Genomic DNA, 22,654 nt, shown 5'->3' with positions numbered 1-22,654 from the left:
TCTTAATAAAAGAAACTATAGCACCAGCTTATTAAAGGTTCAAATTATTCCTGGCACATGGTTGGAGGTTATAAAAGTTCATTTAGCCGATCATGCTCCGAAGCACCACGTGGCACCGCCCGTAGCACCACCTTGCACCACGTGGTTAAGCTCACGCAGCTCCCCACGATTTCTGGCGACGTGAATCAAGCGTCGCCGACTGCCACAGGGTCAATAGCATCAGAACCGGGAATGTTGGGCAAAATGACTCGCCACGTGGTCACACCAGAAGCATCCGACACCGCTCGTAACCGCATCGCCAACCTCCCAACCACCAAATCGCACCCTGAACCTAGCCGTAGCTGAAGACAAAGGAAAAGAAGAAGCCACTCACCACAAGCGCTTATATACTCATGAGCTAAACCCTATTCATATAACCCCACTAATGGCCCTAAACGCAAAACCACACGTCACAAGGACCGCGCTAATAAACGACAACGCCTAGCAGAAAAAAGGAGCAATTACGCACCAAAGTAAATTAGTAACATTATATATATGTTACAATGAGTAAACCTTTATTAGTTCCAATGACTTTTAGTTTATTTATTTTACCTAATAATATCGTATCTATCATCAACTAACTGTGCCACATGGTTTCAGTCACGAGAAATGTGCAGACAAAATGACATCGTTACAAATTAGATTAATAAACTAATAACTCATTACAATTTTAATATCATTTATCATCATCATCATCACTTCAGCCTATCGCAATCCACTGCTGGACATAGGTCTACACAAGTTCGCGCCAAAAATGGCGTGAAATCATCTGTGTTGCCCGTAGTCACCACGCTGCCGCTGGGCGGGTTGGTGACAACAATCCAAGTTTTTTAATATTAAATATGCGTGAAATTCATTTCATTGCACAAAGGACATCTCGTACACTGTAAACAAACAGTTAAAGGTCTTCAAAATATTGCATCACATAAAGGTAAAAGCGAAGATGATGTTGATAGAAGATGAAACATCGTATCCATAGACAGTTATGTCTATTTTCCAAACGTTATTCCTGGGAAAATAGCGAATGACTTGCAATACTTGAATTTAATCTTTCATAAATTTTACGATCCTCGCAAATATAATTATTTATTACGGTTCTAACAAGTGTTACGTTCGGGATCTACATTCACTATAAAAGTGTTTATTTCGCCCTTGACTATTTTACAAGATCGTATAACAAAATATGTTAAATATTTTTATATTTAAAATAAACTGTTACGATGTAGAATAAAATGTATTCCAAGTAATTAAAAATCATGTCTCACGTTCCTAAAATCAACTCTCTCGTAAATAATAAAGTAAAATAATTATTATTTATTATAAAGACTTTTTCAGTCATGTTTTAATAAAAATTATGGTTAAAGGCATAATTTTATAAATATGTAGTAAAAAACAACATAGCGTGCTAATACAAAAAAAAAATATATAAAACTTATAGTTTATTTCACACAAACGTACATAATAATTTTGTGATATTTTTATAGCAATACAATTTTTATGCGTTTTTAGGACAGGTGATAAATATGGATAATACTGTGAACCGCAAAAGTAGCCCGCTTGTTGTCTTTATACGCCAATTTACTTACATTCGCTCCGCCCCGCGTGTCATAAAGTAATATTATCCACTGCTGGGCGAGGGCAATAGTGCCGCTTTTACGGGCCGCGAGCGAACGTCGCATGGGAAATTATTTGACGTGGCGTTTAATGGATTTTTGCCTTCATAACATGCTACCTCCGACCAAATAAAACGAAATATACAAAATATTTAAATAACTGCACTGCTGTTTGCATACTTTTACCTAAAAATTTGGTATGCGAATTTGAAATTAGGTTTAAATTTGAAATCTTATATGTATTTATATGATTCAATTTCACCACTTGTGTGTAACGTTTATCCACCATAATTACTAAAAGATTTTAACAGCAGGAAATAGAGTAGGATCCATTACCCATTAGGTCTTTAAGAGCCAATTCTCCTCAATTAATAAACTAAACTTTTAGATTATAATTGCGAATAGAAATATCTCATAAGTGTAATGGAATTCGTTGGTAAAAAAGAATATTATATCAAATAATTTTTATATGCTGGGTATCATCATCCGTCAAATAGCGTTATGCACAACCGATGAAAGAGGCCCTTAATTTTTTATTTTGTTTCAGAGTATACGGTGACCAGCTTGGAACTGCTCGAGCTCCGAGTGCCGACGCACGTCCCGCTGGGCACACGGCCGTCGTTATCGTGTCGCTGGCGGCTAAGCCCCACCGACATACTCTACTCAGTCAAGTGGTACAAGGACGGCAAGGAATTCTTCAGGCACGTCCCGAGAGATGTCGAACCGAGGAGAAAATTCTTACTACCCGGTGTTGACGTAGAGGTAACTTAATTCTAGCAATTATTTGAAATAGCTCTTCCATATTACATACACATCCGATATACACATCCGAGGCAGGCATTACATTCAAAGTCTAAAATCTAACACAATATTTGAGAAATAATGAAAAAAAATAAACAACAAAAGAAGATAGTAGCGTGGCAACAGTGTGTTTCGCAAAAGGGTGGGGACCTCAGCTATATTCAGGACTGAAAGCCCTGACACTGGTTTTCAGGACCACTATTAGTTTTCGCATTTTGGCGGCAATAGTAAAAAGAAAAATAAAAATAATAATAACGGAACTTGAGATTAAACAAATATTAATTATTCTAATATATAAATACAATAAATTATAATATGTGAATTACAAAATGTGAAACGTTCAGTTGAAACAAATGTCACCTAGACACACTGTAAGGGAAAAAATGAAATGCCGCCAAAATGTGCATGAGAGTGATTTTTTTTAACCGAGTTTAAAAAAAGGAGAGTTTCCTCAGTATTGTTATCTTAGAACTTTTGACTAGGTGAACCGATTTAAATTATTTTTCCTCTAATCGAAAAATGGTGCATGTCATGTACTCCTATATAAATTTAATTATCGGCTTTTTATTTTTTCGTTGACCTACGTTTATTATACCGCATAACTTTTCACTGTGTTTACCGATTTTGATGATTATTTTAATCGAAAACTGATGCTTGTTTTATAGTCCCATTTAAATTTGATCGAGATATGGGTGCTTTTTTGTAATCTTTGATAACGCGTATTTATGTGACTGTGCGTACTCATGGCGCCATCTATCGGCATTACGTAAAACTACTGCGGTTCAGACGATCGATTTGTTATAACTTAGCAATATTATCCACTAGTAACAGTTTATTTTTTTATAAATAATTTTAATGATTCTTGTTTTATTCGACAGCTGATACTTTTCTTATGGTCCCATTTAAGATCGAGATCTGAATATTTCTGAATTCTGAATAGTTTGAGTAATATTTGATAACGCAGATTTATTTGACTATTTTGCGTCCACTATCGTTGTATTACTTGTCGATGTAATTGAAGTCGGTTTTTTTCTCGTTTGCGAGCAAACACAATCATTAATTAATGTACCACTGCTGTGCGTAGGCCTCTTTCTCCATGTAGAAGAAGGATAAATACCTGATAGCGATCGTTACTCATAGTAGTGAATATATTCGCCAACTCTAAGTAACTAAGCTCTAATCCTTACTCCGTTTCCAGATAAAACATAAAGATATGTTATTAAAAAGTTTTGTCGGGATTCTGGAAGCAAATGTAACGCAAAATCAAAAGTCCAGACTGGAGCAAACATATGTTTAAGCCTATACAATCATTTGTCATTCACTAATCGAACCCGTGCGACGACTAGCGCTTCAGTCAAATATATAAAAACTGAAATAATCATGTTACTACAATTGAAAATATATGAATAGTTGTCTGAAAGAAATGACAAAATAGCCATAAGTCTTTCCATTGTAGTACACAATTTGTAAATATCTTAAAACTATGTTAAATGTGTAACATCTAGTTATAGTGTACAATAAAATATTAATAAATAAAAACACTTAAAGTATATTTGTATTTACAAGAGACAAAACTGCTGTATTTTTAGTACCGCGTTTACCACGATCGATGCCGTGAATTTATTCATAATTATTTATACCTCTATAGCAGTTTTTTTCACATATTATTAGTTGTGAATACATAATTATTACCGTTTCGTTTTACAAAATAATTGAAGTGTGATAGCTTACATGTATTTATTAAACTACAGCTATTACATGTGTCTTTATTTGTAAAAGAAAAAGTGGCCAATCCTTTCGTAATTCAATCTTTTTTTATCATTTCCACAAAACGTCAAAATTGACACTATCCAACATTTAAATTTAATCTTGTTGACATTGCATTTACATCGAGAAAATACCTACAACCTCACCTACAACGTTATTGATTTAAGAGAAACAGTGCAGTGTATATTTTGTATAATTGTTTCACTACTATTAAACAATATAAAGTAGTAATAAATGATTTTATTGTCAATACTGTCAACGACTATCTTTTACCGTACTGCTGTCACTCCCTCAACTATTGCTAAGCGATAAATAGTTTTTCTCTATTTAACAATTTTTTAAACTTGTTGACTAGAAGAATCAAGTAGACAGTTATTGATACTATTTGAACATGTTTGTCAACAATGTCACAGATGATAAAAGTGAAAAATATATGGTATTTTATTATATTTATGATAGGAAACTCAATGAAATTTGCAGATAATTATGGTATAAATCGTGTCTGCGGGGAATGTTTGCAAGAATGCTGGCAGTATTTCCCTGTTGAATCGAAATTCCAATTCTCATTGGCATTAAATGAACCAGCCCTCCTGTAACTTACCAACATCGACATACATCGATAAATATTTAGTTAGTTTTTTTAAGTTGATCGTTACTTTTTAATTACTGGTGTAAATAAAGATATTATACCTTAAATAATATTTTTAGGAGAAACAAACTTATTTATTTAAAAAAAAGACAGAAAACCGAACACTTAACTTCTATTTATTACTCATTTTTACAAATATAACAATTATCACAAAAATTAACCTTAACCACTAATTTAATCGAAAATAATGACCGAGAATTACAATTTAAATTAACCAAGCAAACAATCGTTACTTTGAATATAAAAATGATCAACGCACTCGTTATGAAACAACGACCTATCGTTCCGAAAGCCGAGAAGCAAAAGAGCCCTCTGAACGGGTAGGGACTGCTTTTATTGACGTTGTTGCATGACGTTAAAAAACGTATTAGCGGGTAGGGAACTATTTTTATTAACACTGTTGCACGACGTCACGAAACGTAATAAAATAATCGAGATTATGCTAACACGGCCTCTCCTGACCGTGCGCCGTCCCAGTTGCACATTTTCACCACGAACGCCGTCGGTGGACGCTGATAAGGACTCGAGCTCGCCGTCTCCAGGGAGAACTCCTGGGGAAGCAGTAGCGGGAGCCGTCGAAGGCCCAAGCTGAGCATTGTCACATTCATCGTCTGTAGCAGACTCTGGCAGAAGTAAAATATCCTGGCTGAAGAACCTCCGTGAATGGTTTAATCTAAGTACTCGCTCTCTTTTCCGTGCTGCAGCTTCGAAGATTAAGATAGCCATGATGGTCGCCAACCTTTGTAGAGAAGAGGCACCGTAAGAAGAAGAAGATCAACGGACAGAGGCAGTATTACGCGATATCCACTATGTGATCAACGGACAGAGGCAGTATTACACGATACCCACTATGTGATCAACGGACAGAGGCAGTATTACGCGATATCCACTATGTGATCAACGGACAGAGGCAGTATTACGCGATATCCACTATGTGATCAACGGACAGAGGCAGTATTACGCGATATCCACTATGTAATCAACAGACAGAGGCAGTATTACGCAATATCCACTATGTAATCCAGGGACAGAGGCAGTATTACGCGATATCCACTATGTAATCAACGGACAGAGGCAGTATTACGCGATATCCACTATGTAATCCAGGGTCAGAGGCAGTATTACGCAATATCCCTTGGGCAGAGGCTGTATTACGCAATACCCATCACACAACATTTACTTTACCTTACGGGCAGAGGCAGTATTACGCGATACCCACGATGTGATCCAGGGACAGAGGCAGTATTACGCGATGTCCCTTGGGCAGAGGCTGTATTACGCAATACCCATGACACAACATTTACTTTACCTTACGGGCAGAGGCAGTATTACGCGATACCCACTAGGTGATCCAGGGACAGAGGCAGTATTACGCGATATCCCTTGGGCAGAGGCAGTATTACGCAATACCCATCACAGAAAGGAGACAGAGGCAGTATTGCGCTTGTCTCAAATAACAAAACGGTCATTTTGTCACGTCGTGCCAGCAACGTGCAGGTGCCAACGCACGTGTACAGCTCCGCACCACGCCGCACCCATATACGGAGCCACCACACGCATGACTACGCCGACACGCGTGACCACACGTGAAGGCATCTCACATACCACACTATTCATGTACATTGCTGTAAAATACGGCAATTGGTTAGCTTGCTAATTCATGAAAAATATAGCAGTGTAAATATAGTACTGTGTGGCTACGGTACTAAGGAACATAGCCACCCTCTCTCCTCCAGCGGGTACCGCAAGAGGCGACCAAGGGACAACACAGTTCCGCCACCACCATGGAACCCAAAAAGCCGACCGGTGGCGGGACAACCATCCAACCGCTGGCCCCGAAATACACAGGCCGAAGATGGGTAGCAGCGCCCCCGGCGTGACAAAGCCAGCCCCGCGGCCACGAACCCGCCTGTCCAGCTTGGCGACCACGGGCAAAACACACGGGTTCACGCCACGCTTGGCGCAAACTTGTGGAGGCCCATGTCCAGCAGTGGACTGTATAGGCTGTAATGATAATGATAGCAGAGGCTTCACGCTTGCTTACCCGTACTGCTACCATGGCGGTGTATACCAACCGCTATCGAAGAATACGAAGCACGTGTCCGGCGTCCACTCGCCGAGCCACTGAACCATGTGTTCAGAGGCTGCTCGTATCGTCTTACCATAGGAGCCTGCCAGCAACTTCAACTCGTATCGGTTATGCGGGAGTGCGCTAAGCACACTGTAAGTGCTTGCTAGATTTTAATCACAAAGACAAGGTCCTCTACAGCAAAGATTCGCCGTTTCTTAATAATTTGGCAATACAGATATAGCCTGTAAGACCTAGAAATTGGTTAACCTGTCTTGCGTTGGTAGGCTTCGGTGACTGAATAAGTGCCTCAATTTTACTAAAGCTCGGCCTCACCTGACCTTGGTAAATGAATCAACCAAGATATTCTACCTGTTTCTAAAAAGATACTCGACTTAAAGCTGCTTCACGTTCTATCCTGCATCACACAATCATTTAACCACGACTGCGCTTCATCCCGTAAACAACTACCCACACGACCTAAACTCGCGACAGAAATTAAACGACGAACGATCATTACTGGTCCTCTCGTTTAATCAAATTTTGGGATCGCCCTTAAAACAATTAGTGACTCGCGATAAGCACTAAATCGTCCCAATTATTAATTCACTTCGTCCTATTTACTTCCACACTCCAAAATCGTGCAGAGGTGGATCAAAATTGGAGACATAATAACTCTGCGGCTTGGTTTAAGCAATGAATTTCGTGATGAGTTGACTGTCGATTGTTCGATAGTAGACAGACGAGTCATAATCGCATCTATCGTATGATTAATCGAACTACTACATCTACGCGAACGAGATCTACCCGAAAGTAACGAATACTCACTGCTACTGCGTGATAACCGTTCGCGATTCTCCGAACACAGCCTGCGTGGTCGCAGGGAACGTTCAGTAAGTTGACACGACGCCCACTCGCGACGATTGCACACACCTGAGATAACTTACATACTTCGCGATCTATGACGACGGCGATTTACTCGTGACGGCCTATTGCGCGTTTGTTCGTTCCTTATAGATTTACCGCGGGACTGCCTATTTTCACGGCTAGGAGTCCTACCTGATCGACTATGTAAACACGAACCGCACGATCGTGAACGCGGCATGACGATTTCAAATTAACGGCTGTTTGCTTATGAAGTGGTGTCGTAAGGAGCAATCCCACTTCTGATTTTAGGAGAAACAAACTTATTTATTTAAAAAAAAGACAGAAAACCGAACACTTAACTTCTATTTATTACTCATTTTTACAAATATAACAATTATCACAAAAATTTACCTTAACCACTAATTTAATCGAAAATAATGACCGAGAATTACAATTTAATGGCCAGTTTCAATACTCTATCTATCTCTAAATTTGCTTACTAGCGATAGATTTTTGACACAGTTTATATGGAGTTAACGTCAAAATTCTATCTCTAGTAAGCAAATTTAGAGATAGATAGAGTATTGAAACTGGCCATAAATTAACCAAGCAAACAATCGTTACTTTGAATATAAAAATGATCAACGCACTCGTTATGAAACAACGACATATCGTTCCGAAAGCCGAGAAGCAAAAGAGCCCTCTGAACGGGTAGGGACTGCTTTTATTGACGTTGTTGCATGACGTTAAAAAACGTATTAGCGGGTAGGGAACTATTTTTATTAACACTGTTGCACGACGTCACGAAACGTATTAAAATAATCGAGATTATGGTAACAATATATATTACACATGAATTATTTAAAGGAGAGAAAAATAAATACTGAAAGCGTTAACATATTGGCTGGTCAGTTATTTATTTATTTACTTATTTAATTTAATGGTTTACCAACAGATATACATCTAATATAGTATTAAGAGTACAGTGTATATAAATCGTCATGTTAGGATGTAGATCCAATAACAGGAAAACACAGCTTCCTCATTTTAAATCAAAATAATGTAGGCGAGAGAATAATAATTATAGGATAAGTTAAAGGAACCTTTTTTTAGGTTAAGTTACGAGCTTTAAAATGTTTGACTAATTTTCTATATGAACCAAAACTACTGTAAAATATGTCTATCATTGTTTTTTTTTTGATAAAAAAACGTTATGATCCCGACAGATTCAGTGTGGTTTCATTTATTCATGTGGCAACCGCTTTGGAAAAACACTGCTGACATTCCACTTTCGCGCAAAGGCGCTTATATCATCGCCCGAAGTCGCTGAATCGTTGCTGAAACACAAAATGTAAATGCGTGCAAAGGTGATTTTATTTTTGAACCTGTTAAGACATTCAAAACTTTAGAAATTAAAAACACAGCTGACCTCTGGGGTTTATCTGTTAAAATTATTGGTACAATTGTTGATATCATAGCAACCCACCTATATTTAATGAATATATTATAAGTGGTGAGTTTCCTGATCTTATGAAGCATAGTAAAGTTATACCTTTGTTTAAGTCCGGTTGTCATACAGATCCAATAAATTACAGGCCCATTTCTATTCTACCTGCCTGTAGTAAAATATTTAAAAAAGTGATTCTCGGTCAGCTTTTAAACCATTTCACAAGAAATAATCTTTTACATAACAAGCAGTTCGGTTTCACTACAGGATGTTCAACAACTGATGCCGGTATCGAGCTTTTTACTTCGATAGTCAATGCTTGGGAAAGTCGCGTGATGCTTTAGGCGTATTTTGTGATTTATCTAAGGCATTTGACTGTGTTCATCATAACATATTAATCACGAAACTCAGTCACTATGGCATCAAAAATACCGCACTAAAACTTCTGAGTTCTTATCTTAGTGATAGAACTCAGAGGGTTGAAGTGAATGGTACTAAGTCGGCTGGGTCTCATATACAGATGGGGGTCCCACAAGGGTCAATTCTTGGTCCATTCTTGTTTTTGATATACATAAACGACCTACCGTATTTAGTAGAGAAGAAGCATGAGACTGCATTGTTTGCTGATGATACTTCATTAAATTACGTAGACAAGAAACCAACTATGACGATGTAAACAATGCTCTCTCTAAACTGGTGCACTGGTTTAGTGTGAATAACTTACTTCTCAATAGTAAAAAAACTAATTGTATCAAATTTTCTGCTCCAAATGTAAAACAAATTGATATGCATCAAAAACTCAGTGGTGATAAATTGAACTTAGTTAACTCAACCGTTTTTCTAGGAAACACTATTGATTCAAAGTTGCAGAGGGTGGGGTCACCCATATATGTCAATTGACAAATAGACTGAGTTCTGCAGCTTACGTGATTAAAAGAATAAGGTTATTAACAGATGTCGATACAGCTAAATCAGTTTATTTCAGCTACTTCCATAGTATAATGTATGGCATTTTGCTATGGGGCAATGCGGCTGATATTAATATCATTTTTATTCTGCAGAAAAGGGCTATCATCAATGAATATCTCAATGATGAAAAGGCATGGGATTGAATAAAGCTCGACCAAACTATGTGTTTGATCTCAATCTGTAAATAAATATAGTTAAAATATTGTGAGCAGGTGACATGTGGTGGTTTCGACACACACGATTGGCTGTCTCGTGTTTGTCCTGATTGTTTCATGATCATACTGTTACTTTTAGTCTTGTATATGACTTTAAATTTTTAAAAGAGTATCGAGAGTTTTTTCCTCCGGCTTTTTTTTCTCTTGGCCAACACTAGGGGTGATTATTATCTTATTTATTATAATATTTAATAAAGCCGAGGACATAATAGGAGGGTAATGTCTACCGAGATATTTAAAATTTAAAGTACTTTAATATTTGGATTATTTTGACTAAGTTAAGGTTGCGTATAACACTGGGTATATTACATAAGTTTGTAATGTACCCAATGTTAAGATATAAATTTTTATTTTATTGTTTGATTTTTTTGCTGCCTTAACTTTCTTTTATTATTGCCAAGTTTTTTTTTTAATTTATTTGTATTATTTTTTTTTGTAAATTACATTATTTTGACTTTCGTTAAGTGTGTATATCACCTTATGACAAAATAAATGTTTTCATTTCATTTCATTCTCGGCAACAAGCTATTGAAGCCCAAGTTGGTTCTATATCCTTTGACATACAATGCCTTAAAGTTAACAATCCTAGAGTTACGCCTTGGAACAACAAAACCAATCCAAGACAACAGTCGTGAACAGTTTGATAAACGTTTAAATAAACTAATTTTGAAACTAACTGCAACGAAAGGAAAAAACAATCTCTAGGGTGCGCCCAAATTCAGTTGTGAATTTTCACGTAATCTAGAAATTTTCAGTGTTGTGTGTCAGTCCGACCATTGCATTTACGAGTATTAGTTCTAAAAAATAAATTTTTCATTCAGTATATAAATTTTATAACGCAAAACAAAAACAAATTTACATTTTTTGTTAAATATATTAAATTTTAAACGAGGCTATGGGTTTTTGTTTGGTTAAATAAAAACATTTAATAACTAAATTCAATCAATGTTTTGATAAGCTAACCATTCATCGTTTCTGTTCATCAATTTTTCGTGATAAAAACAATATTAATATTAATGTATGGTTTTGTAGTAATGGAGTCGCTAAATTCATTGAAGAGCATATTATTAATTAACACAGTTCAAAGTTCAGTCGTTATTTAAGTCTCGACAGTACTTTTCACACAAGTAGCGGATATTACGCACTGAAGGGGCAGCCGTGTAAACAAACTTGTATGAAAAGCTATTCTGACTTTCCGCCAATTAGTTGCAACGTTTAACCGTTACGAGCTCGAATATATACACACATTTTACTTTATCTGACCCAACCGTATTTACTAAGAGAAAAACTACAACTTCTGAGTTAGATAAAACAAACTGCATTTATATTTTATTAATATAAGTTTTGTATTTTCGTTAAATGTTTATACAGTTTTATGTAAATGAAACTTTTTTCTTAGTTTCGTAATATTTTTAAATAATATTTTATAAGAATTCATTTGAATTTGATAGTTTTATCTTACTTGTTACGGTAACCCACAGTTATAACCACAGTATAAAAGTTTTTGCTAGGTTTTTTTTTCTGTTTCATTATCTATCTCCGCTTTGTTTGTAAAATATTTCTATTCACAACCTGTGAAACCAGAGTTCCAGTTTATTAAAGTAAAACAGGTATTGAGGCCAACATTTAGCTCGACTAATAAACGAACTCTAGTCCTGGTAACGATCGTTAGTTCGTTACCCAATATTCATAATAGCAAATATATCCATTAAACCGCAGTAGAGCAGGTTAGTGGATTAAGCTCCGAGGCTTGAGCTATGCCCAGCAGTGGGATGCTAAAGGCTGAATCAATCAATTGATTAATGAACGAATACTTTTTACTCCTGCTGATTTTTGCTAAAAACTTCTATAACCTGTAAGTAACTTATGACGAAACAAACAGAAAATATAACTTCGAAATAATCATCGTGGTGGAGAGTGTGATCCGGGGGTACCGTACGGTATCGTGGGCTGCAGCTACTGGTCTAGCCGGCGACCCCCTGTGGGAGCTCGTGGCGGAGATCCTTGCCGAGCGTTATGCTCAGCGTCGAGCTCATGCGTCTCGGGTAGAAGGGGTGAGAACCCCACGTTGGATGGGATCCTACGGGTGCGCCGGATGGGGCAAGAAACACTAATGCGGAGGTGGGAGGAGGACCTGGCGGAGCAGCCATATGTCACACGCGTAACGGCTGCCTTGCGCCCGGTCCTTGAGCGGTGGATGCGCCGTAAGCGCAAGCCCCTCACCTTTCGTATGACGCAGGTTCTCAACGATACTTGTGTCGGGCGGCCCAAAGGGAGCCGACGACTGGATGTCACGATTGTGGCGCGGTGGTGGACTCGGCCCAGCATACCCTCGAGGTGTGCCCGAGATGGGCGGCGCTGCGTCGCGATCTGGCGTCAGTCCTCGGAGGGGACTTGTCACTGCCGAGCATCATCACCGCGATGCTCGGCGACGACGAGTCCTGGAAGGCGGTGGTCTCCTTCTGCGAAACAATAATGTCCCAGAAGGAGGAAGGAATGACGAGCGGATGAGAGAGGAGGCCGCCGACGAGGCCTCCGTCCGCAGGCGACGAACGGGTGTGCGTAGGGGGCGCTACTTAATGCGCCTCCAGTAACGCCCCTGTGCCCGTGTCGGGCCGGGATAGGAACCCGGTCATCCTGGATATCACCCGTAAATGAGTTACCCTGCGATACAAAAAGAAAATGGGAACAAAAGTACCTTATGTTATTACTAAGCTCACTTTTTCATTTACTAAAATAGCCTATTTGAAGCTACGTCGGGTCGCTGATATTTAATAAACATGTTTTTGTAGGAATCCTCTCCTAACGCGTCCAACGTGACGCTGTATCCAGCGGTGCTGGAGACGGGTGGACGCTATCGCTGCGAGGTGTCCGGAGAGAGACCACTCTTCCCGACCGTCTCCGACCACGCGGATATGGTCGTTGTCGGTACGTTAACATTTTTACATAAATAATGTATTTTATTGTGACAATTATTTTGATTTAATTTCCGATCCGAGCAGAAATTTGTATTTGTATATATATTTATTTCTGGTCTAGTATAGGTATGTCCTTTGGATCTCCCCATCGTGCCTTATAGACCACGTAAAGCTGTCGGTCCCGTTTGTTATAATAGATAGTGATAGTTATCGTTACTCATGGGGGGAAATGTCCAGTCAGAAAAAAAGCTTTACTTCAAAAAGTGACCTTAAAAGCTTCATAAAGTTTTCATATTCTTTTTGAAATACTGATATTTGTTTTTATTATATTTATTTTACTATTATTTATTGTTTACCGATTACACTATATGTATAAATAACTAAAATCGATTTTGAATACCACGTATTTGTATCTACATAAGAATACAGGGAATCACTGATAAACTAATATTAATAGCTAAGATTTTTATTTTTGTGTTACCCACATTAGGAACTCTAAACATTTTTGAATATCATATCAAAAATTGACCGCTCCAGCGGGGTTCGACCCGCGTTTCCGACTTGCCGTGTCGGCGCTCTAGCCAATTAAGCTATGGAACGATGCACCCGCTTGAGCGAAATTTTCGATATGATAATTTTTAATTTTCGGTTTTAAGCGAACCGTGGCGCCGTCTATAGTGAGCTCTTTACAGAAACCCGTAACTATTCAAAGTTTCATATTACAATGAAAATCTTTGACAGGAGACGACACCGTGCTATTTTTAATATCTAAGATTTTTATTTTTGTGTTACCCACATTAGGAATTCTAAACATTTTTGAATATCATATCAAAAATTGACCGCTCCAGCGGGGTTCGAACCCGCGGGTTTCTGTAAAGAGCTCACTATAGACGGCGCCACGGTTCGCTTAAAACCGAAAATTAAAAATTATCATATCGAAAATTTCGCTCAAGCGGGTGCATCGTTCCATAGCTTAATTGGCTAGAGCGCCGACACGGCAAGTCGGAAACGCGGGTTCGAACCCCGCTGGAGCGGTCAATTTTTGATATGATATTCAAAAATGTTTAATATTAATAGGACAGAAGAACAGTTACATAAATTACAGACTAGCATTGCCCCGCGTTTTCACCCTCGTAAATTTGAGGGAAAATGACCTGTTACTCAATCTCAAAAGAACTCATACAATTATTAAATTTTTATAGCAAAAAATAAATATTATTTAAAATACTTTAGCTCTACCGTCCGAGGGTCCGGTAATAACGGGATCTCGCGTGCGCTACCAGCTTGGTGAACGCGTGCAGGTGAACTGCACCTCGGGGCGCTCGCGGCCTGCCACACAGCTAGCGTGGTACGTCAACGGTGAGCCCGCGCCGCCGGCCGTCGTGCGGGGGCCCGAGCACTTCCGTCACGAGGACGGACTGGAGACCACGACGCTCTCCCTGGACTTTAAAGTTAAGCCGAAGCACTTTAAAAAAGGCGATTTGAAATTGAAGGTAGTATAGACGTTATGTTTACGACACAAAAATAAAACACATCTGCTTTGACATACTAGTTAAGTAGTTTTTCTCACATAAAAAATCAACAATTATATGTATATTTTGTTGTGTAGTATTTATTATTCACGCCTTTTGCTTAGTAACGAATTAATGGTAAATTCATTTGCTATTTGAAATAGGCAAACAACATTAGGTATTCGTGTTTAAAGTATTCTTTATACTGAACTAAATCGTATCTAATTTTTTATTTCCCCTATGTTTCTTATTATATTGTTTACTTTTTTTACATTAAATTGACTCTTGATCATAACGAAAGTACTAATTGTAGTTTACAGATTTTTATAATTATCGTTGACTAGACGTAAGCTTAAGTATATTTTTTTGCGATTCTTCTAGCGTTGCAGGCATCTATATGCTACGGTAACTATCAGGTGGGCCGTACGCTTGTTTGCCACCCTACTCATTTAAAAAGAATAACAGACCTTAGACACACAGTAAAACGTTTATAACTCGGACCGAAAAATACGCATCGTAAAGTATGATATGGTGCCGAGCGAGTCCTAATGTCTCGTGACCGGTATTATGCTGCAGTGTCTCGCCACCATCGCAACGGTGTACTGGCGCAGCAACGAAGAGAGCGTGCAGGGCGAGCGGCTGAAGGGCCACTCGCGCTCGCGGGAGGCGCTGGAGGGCGCGTCGCGCGCCGACCGCGTGCGGGCGGCAGCGGACGCGCGCGCGCCGGGCGCGCTGGCGCCGCTCGCCGTGGTGCTGGCGCTGGCGGGGCTGTGGGCCGTGTGAGGATATGTACAATATAGGCCGCATTCCACTAAGCGTCCGCAACGATCGCGGTGGAACAACGATTCCACCTAAGGCCCGCGGTAGTCGCGAGCGGATGCTCGACGTCATAGATGACGTCACTGTTCGCGACCACATCGCACCCACTTTGCCCACAAAATATAGGTAGATTAAAGTTGGCTTTCATCAAAACGTGGCGAGAATTTTAAAAAACCAACTGTCAATGTCAAATTATGAATGTTATCTCTTTTGTTTAATTCGGCAAAGACGCAACGATCAATTCCCGGGAATCCATGTTGAATTAAGTATTACTCCAATCTATGCGAAAAATTCACAACACCCACAGCTGCATGTTTCCACCATGCCCCCATATTGTAAGCACTCAGCTGACACCTGACATCTCCCAATTCGTCCAAATAAGCATTCCACTCATAAAATTCGCCCACAACGTCCGCGGCGTTTTTTACGTTAGTGGAACGGCAATTCCAGCGGTCGTGGGCGTTGGCGTTGTGGGCCTTAGGTGGAACGCGCCCATAATAAAATTGTATAATACATTCCATTGTTTATATTAAAAACAAACGACCGTGCTCAGATAAAATGCCCTAACCGTTTTCCACTTTTGTAAAATTTTGACGCCATCTAATTTCTTTCGTGATTGCAATTGTAAAAAAATATGTTTTATATTGTATACACCATACATATATTTAGTTCAAACAAATCCAAAACTTTATAAGCATTTTTCTCAGATTTCGCTATTTATAATATACTGCCTTTTACCTGAGTACGATAATATTCCTATTCGAAACTATCGACTGAAGTAAATAATTAAAAAAGGTTGATAGACCAGTGCCGATACCTTTAAAAATGGTAAAAAGTAAAACAAAAATTAGAACAGAGTGAAACCCGTTAGAAAAGTAAGAAAATAAGATAAAGTAACAAAAGTAAGTTTTTCAGACAGTCTCTTTTACTATTGAAGCTATAAGTCTGTGGAATAGTCTCTCGTTGTATATAAAAGAGGCTAAATCAATACTGGGATTTAAAAAGTATCTAAAAAATCGCTGTCTTAAACTTTAGTCAAGCTTTTGTCTTAAGTTTTATCTATTATTATTATTATTATTTATTTATTTATTTGTTTATCTCAAAAACTGCAGTAGTCACATTTTTAGATAAAATCCCCCTCAAATCTTGTCTTTAATATAAACAAATCTAACTATTTTCGCACGTTTTTTGCAACCTTTATGTTTCATGGATTTGCATTTATTTATTTTTTTATTGTCAATGTATCATCGAAACTTACATTTTTCGAATAATTAAAGTATGAATTTTAATTAATCTAATACCCCCCCCCCTCCTCCTCCTCACTTCTCCGACCTCAAATCGTCGATTTCCGTACGTAAATTTTTTCCTTTTATTTTTATTATATTTTCTTATTTTGCTAATGAGTTTTATCCTGTTCAGTTGTTTTTGTTCTCAAAAATTATCGACCCTGGTCTATGAGAACAATAAAAGCACAACACTATTTATTTAGTTATAACAATACACTATTTAAATTTGTGAACAGTTAGAATTTTATTATTTGTAATAGGTATATGTATTACTAAATAGTGTTCAAAATAATTAAAGAATTTGAAGGAATGGTAATGAACAATTTTATCTCTGGTCCGTTTAAGTGCTAAGCATATGTTACTAACTAACCAAAAATTTGATATTAACATGTTTATTTAAATATATATATCGTATCGTATTTATGATCAAACGCAACACAGTAATTTCATCATCCTAATTATCCCGATAATTCAGCGAACACTTACCAAATACCAAAATATATTTACCAAAGGTTACGCCTACCAACTCCTACATGTAATATTAAGTGTAAAGGAAAAAAGGCCATATAAGAGAAAGAAGTTCTAAACGAAACCTATATAAATATCATCATCATTGGCCTTAGTCCGTCTATTGCAGACGATTTGGACAGTGTCAGACAGACACTGTGTCGCCTAGGACACTTTTAAGGAAAACGCAGAGTTGCCTAAGCTCTGCGCCTACCTCTCGACCTCACTGACTAGGCCCACAGGAACGACGAATCGATACGGGTGGAGCCAGTTCGGCTGCAATCTCGGAGTCTTTCGCATTTTAGAGCTATGCCACGAATGCTTAACAGAGACCCCATTCCGGGTTTCAAATGAAGTTTTCCTTCTCCTGATGATTTTGAGCTAGGTTTATCCGTCGGTCGCCTTTTACGACCCTCACGGGAAGAAAGGGGGTGGTGCTATTCTACTCGGCCGACACCCCACGGCATTATATAAATATATATATATGTAAAATTCTTTTTATTTTTCTACATGAAATGGTTAATTTATTTATATACTTTATCGACATAATTTCAACGAAATTCACCATGTACGAAAATATTTTGTTTTCCAAGTTCTAACCAAAATATTAACTTCAAATTGCAAACTTTAACAAATATTTAATTAGCTTTGCTCAGCTGTTTGTTATAAATAAACATTTGTATCACGATATGAGTTAAATATATTTGTTTCCTTTTGAAATGTTACAAACGATATTCGAATCAAAGCAGTCCGACACGCGGTTGGTTATAATTAATTAGAAAGATTACCATGATAAAAAAAATGAATTTATCTCTTTCTTACAAGGCGTCATTCTCATAATATTTTTTCTCGAATATTTTTTTTCCAACCACGGGATCGTCGTTGTTTCTAAAGGACTAAACTCCAATAATATAATATATATCATATTTTTAAACGTCTTTTTAATTGTAAATATATCATCACGTCATTTTTTTAGTAAGACAAAAGTATAATTATACATAATAATACAATTATAATTTGATCTCATTTCAAGTGTGTACAGGGACGAGTCTATGAGTTGAAATTAGTAACGAATCATTATACATGAAATCAAACTATAATGTTATTGTTGTAATGTATATGAATGATACATATTTATTATATAAGACAAACAGTCAATTTGCGGTGTAACCGTACTGGTAGGATAAGACAATTGTAATTATACTTGATGTAAATTTTGAGGTAATTCATGAAATCGTCTCATATGATAGCGTCAAAAATGGTGTTTAGACAAATATATATCTTATTGTTTATAAGCTTTTGATTATTACAAAAACTTAAAATGAAATAGAGACAAACAACAACAAAAACTTTTTGATGAATACTTTTCATTTCTAATTTGTGATGATTATTATCAAAAAATTAAAATTGTATATTTGGTTTATATCAATACCATTTTATGTAAAAATAAATTATGTAAAAAAAAATATATTGTATTATTTTTTAAGTTTACAAAATGCTGATAATTATGTCACAAATTAATTATTATTTAATAAAATATTTAAACTAAATTTTCTTAATTTTGTAAACGCAGTAACAATTTTGTATCTACGAGTGTGGATCGAAAAGTTCGCAGCCTGACATACAAACGTGTTTTTTTATTTTAAGAATGTTTTTCAATTCAAATACAATCATTGGGTCTATAGTTTCTTTGTATAAAATTTTGCTGCCGTAGTTTATGCGATTTATAAATTCGAACGTACTAAACTATACCTAGTGTGCGGCTTTTTAAGAAATGGACAAAATTGACCAACGTACGGTGATCAAATATTTGTTTAATAATTGTGTTTGCTCGCAAACGAAAAAAAAAACCTACTTCAATTATATCGACAAGTAATACAACGTAGATAGACGAAAAAATAGTCAAGTAAATACGCATTATCAAAAATTACTCCATAAGTTGTGATCAGATCTCGATGAAATTTTAATGTGACCACATGATAAATAGCGGCTTTCGATTAAATTAAAAGTCATCAAAATCGGTACACCCAGTTAAAAGTTATGCGGATTTTAGAGGGTTTCCCTCGATTTCTCTGGGATCCCATCATCAGATCCTAGTTTCCTTATCATGGTCATCATCATATCATACTTTCCGACAAAAAATAATTATCAAAGTCGGTTCAAACGACGAAGTTATCCCCAAAAAAAAATACGGTCGAATTGAGTAACCTCCTCCTTTTTCGAAGTCGGTTAAAAAGGATGAACACCGAAACAGATCAGAAAGAAATCCAATCAATATTATCAACTGGCAAGGTGATGGCATCAGTTTTTGTCCAGGATATTTACAGGATGTTTTTCACCAGGATAACGCACGCGTTCATACGTTCGTCGAAAGTGTGACTTAAATTCTTAAGTGTGGTTTTGAACTGCTGCCTTGCTTATTCGCCTGAATTGGCACCTTCTGACTTTCATCTGTTTCCTAACTTAAAAAAACACCTTGGTAACCAAAAATTTTCATCAAATGAAGAGGTTGAAGCCGCAGTGAACCAGTATTCAGACCTTCAAGAATCATTTTTTTAAACTGGTATCAAAGCTTGCATAATAGATGGAAGAAATTAGGTGGCGATTGTGTTGAGAAATAACAATATTTTGTTTGTAATTTAATTTGTTTTCTTGTTGAGGCCGCGAACTTTTCGATCCACCCTCGTACCTAGAGGCATGGTCGTAAAAAGAATTATATATCGTAGTATAAGTGTATATATTAAGAACATCTACTTTCAGTACCTGATAGACATGCAAATATAATCAACATCATCTATTAAATATTATTTTAAAAATAAATAATAATCTTTTTAGGCCTTGAAACTAATTGTTCGTTGAATAAAAAAAAAATCTAAATTAATTTATCGCTACTAATTTATATATGTATCTGTGTGTATCTGCGTTTTTTTTTCTTCTTTATAGTTGAACAAATACATGGCAACTACATAAGATTATATAAAGACTTTATTAAAAATTGAAGGTAACCTTTTATTAACAAGTTAATTACTCATTAACTTTAAATACGTATGTATATAAGAAACGGCAAACAAATCTATATCGTAAGCTTATATGTATGTACAATGTATAACTCTAAAATGCTTTGAATGTTTGACAAAAATAAATAGAATATGCGGTTGAAATTGTTGATAATTGTTATTAGAATATAATAATGTAAATATTAGGTGTAATAGCTCAAAGTAATTATAATATAATAATTACATTAAATGAGTGTTTTCTTTCGTATCATAAACGGCAATCCTTTTCTTTATCTGTTCAAAATTTTCTCAGATAACAATAACGCAAGCTTACTTCAAGCAACGCTTTAAAAAAGCATTATATTCGTATGGTCATAACTGTCGCGATTTGTAGTTTACTTTATATGTATATATTTTTATATGTGTATTTATATGTATATGTGTGTATGTATGTATATGTGTGTGTATATGTTTTTTAAATTATTATATAAGTCTATCATATCGTAGTTTTTATCTATTTATTATTGATTTTTCCTCCTTAATTTGTTCACACTTCTAACCGCTGCTACTGTATCGTGTCCAGTACCCAAAGTTATCAGGAAAAAATCGCTATTTAGCGATAAGATCGCCTTTGTACATCTTGTATTGTATCTTTCTTTATATGTGTCTGTATTCCGGTGTACATTGAGAATAAATAAATAAATAAAAAAATAAAAATAATTACTTTATGAAGTTTCTTTTATATTAATATAAATACAAAAATTACATTGTATTAAGAATAGTTTGTAGTGAATAAATAATAGCCGAGGGAAGAAAAAGGAGGCGATACATTATGCCTTTACTCTGTAATTAACTTTGAATAATAAAACAGTGTGTATTTGTATTCGTTGTCCTTAACGTATACGTGTTTTAATATATTCTTCATAAATGTACATCAAGGTTAAATCATGTCACGTTTGTCGTCAATTAGGCAATATTAATATCAATAAAAAAATTAAACAACAACAACTCAAACAACGCATAGGACGAGAATCCTGACTGGGATTTAGAAACACACAAAAGAAAAAACGCAAATATTTAGATCACGTCAAACTAAACGAGTATCAAATCCATGACCGTTAACCATTGTGACGGCTCAGCCATTAATATCGTTAAGAAGAAATGAGCCATCAGCCTTAAAATTAAAATTACCTTCAAAATCACCATTTTGTGGATTGATGCCCGATTTATAGAAATAAAGTATTAAATATAATAACTTAAATTTAACTGGTTCGACGATATGTATGTAATAAAGTTCAAAATAATTTTAAATAAAAATTAATTGATGACGTTAATATATGAGTTAAAAAAAATTAAATAATTCAGACACGCAAATAAGTTAACAGTTAAAAAATAAATAATTAATAAGACTTTTAATTTGCATTGTATAAAATTTTAGTAAATTAAATAATCTTCGACACATTTCGTCAGTGAAAATACTACTTGGAAGTGATGCTTTAAGCTTCTTTAGTTTGTCGTGACGAAAAATTTAATTATCAATAACATAACCAAAGTTACAATTGACCTAAAAAATGATCGTAGCAGCGATTCAAATGTTAAAAGTAATTCCTCGTGATTTTGAGGTTCCGAAATTGCCTTGAAGACTAAATGTCAAAATTCAACCGTTGAACGAATAGTCTAAGGAGTAAAAATCTATTACGTATAGTGGTTCAAACTTTGATAAGGACGAACTGTCCCGATACACTTGTTTTATTCAATCATTTTATTATTGGAAACAAAAAAAAATGCTTACTGCAATGTTTTAATTGAAAGACTATTAAAGAAATTTTCCATGCCCAGTCATAGCCAGAACCACCCTACATAGAATAGAATAGCATTTAAATAATAGCAGACGAAGAAAATAGAACTATCGCTACTCAGGCCTTGAATCCAAAATTCCTTTTCTTGTTTTAATATGAATACACTTAAACATTATATGTATGTATAACCTACATACAAAGGAAACAGATAATAATTAAAGGTATTATGTTCACCATGTCTAGCTTTGCTATCTCTGTACTTATTTGTTGTTATGTGTCAGAGGGATTTTGGCCACAAACGCTCAGAGATTTTCCACGTCTACAAGCTCGGCGTCACGACACGAAAACTATCGCAGCTGAAGAATACACATTCCTAATCCTTA

At 36.2% G+C, this 22,654-nt stretch overlaps 1 protein-coding gene across 1 annotated transcript; it reads left to right on the top strand.

Annotated features, from left to right (window-relative positions):
* The first annotated feature begins 57 nt into the window (after positions 1-57).
* On the top strand, positions 58-15,647 carry LOC123656035. Its single transcript, XM_045591757.1, has 5 exons — positions 58-337; positions 2,200-2,414; positions 13,228-13,363; positions 14,587-14,846; positions 15,441-15,647. Exons 1-5 carry the CDS (start codon positions 58-60, stop codon positions 15,645-15,647), a joined length of 1,098 nt encoding a protein of 365 aa, XP_045447713.1.
* The last annotated feature ends 7,007 nt before the right edge of the window (positions 15,648-22,654 follow it).

The sequence above is a fragment of the Melitaea cinxia genome, chromosome 8 (assembly GCF_905220565.1).
Source record: "Melitaea cinxia chromosome 8, ilMelCinx1.1, whole genome shotgun sequence".
Taxonomy (NCBI): domain Eukaryota; kingdom Metazoa; phylum Arthropoda; class Insecta; order Lepidoptera; family Nymphalidae; genus Melitaea; species Melitaea cinxia.
The sequence above is the reverse complement of the archived record's forward strand: the minus strand, read 5'-3'. Positions and strand labels throughout refer to the sequence as shown.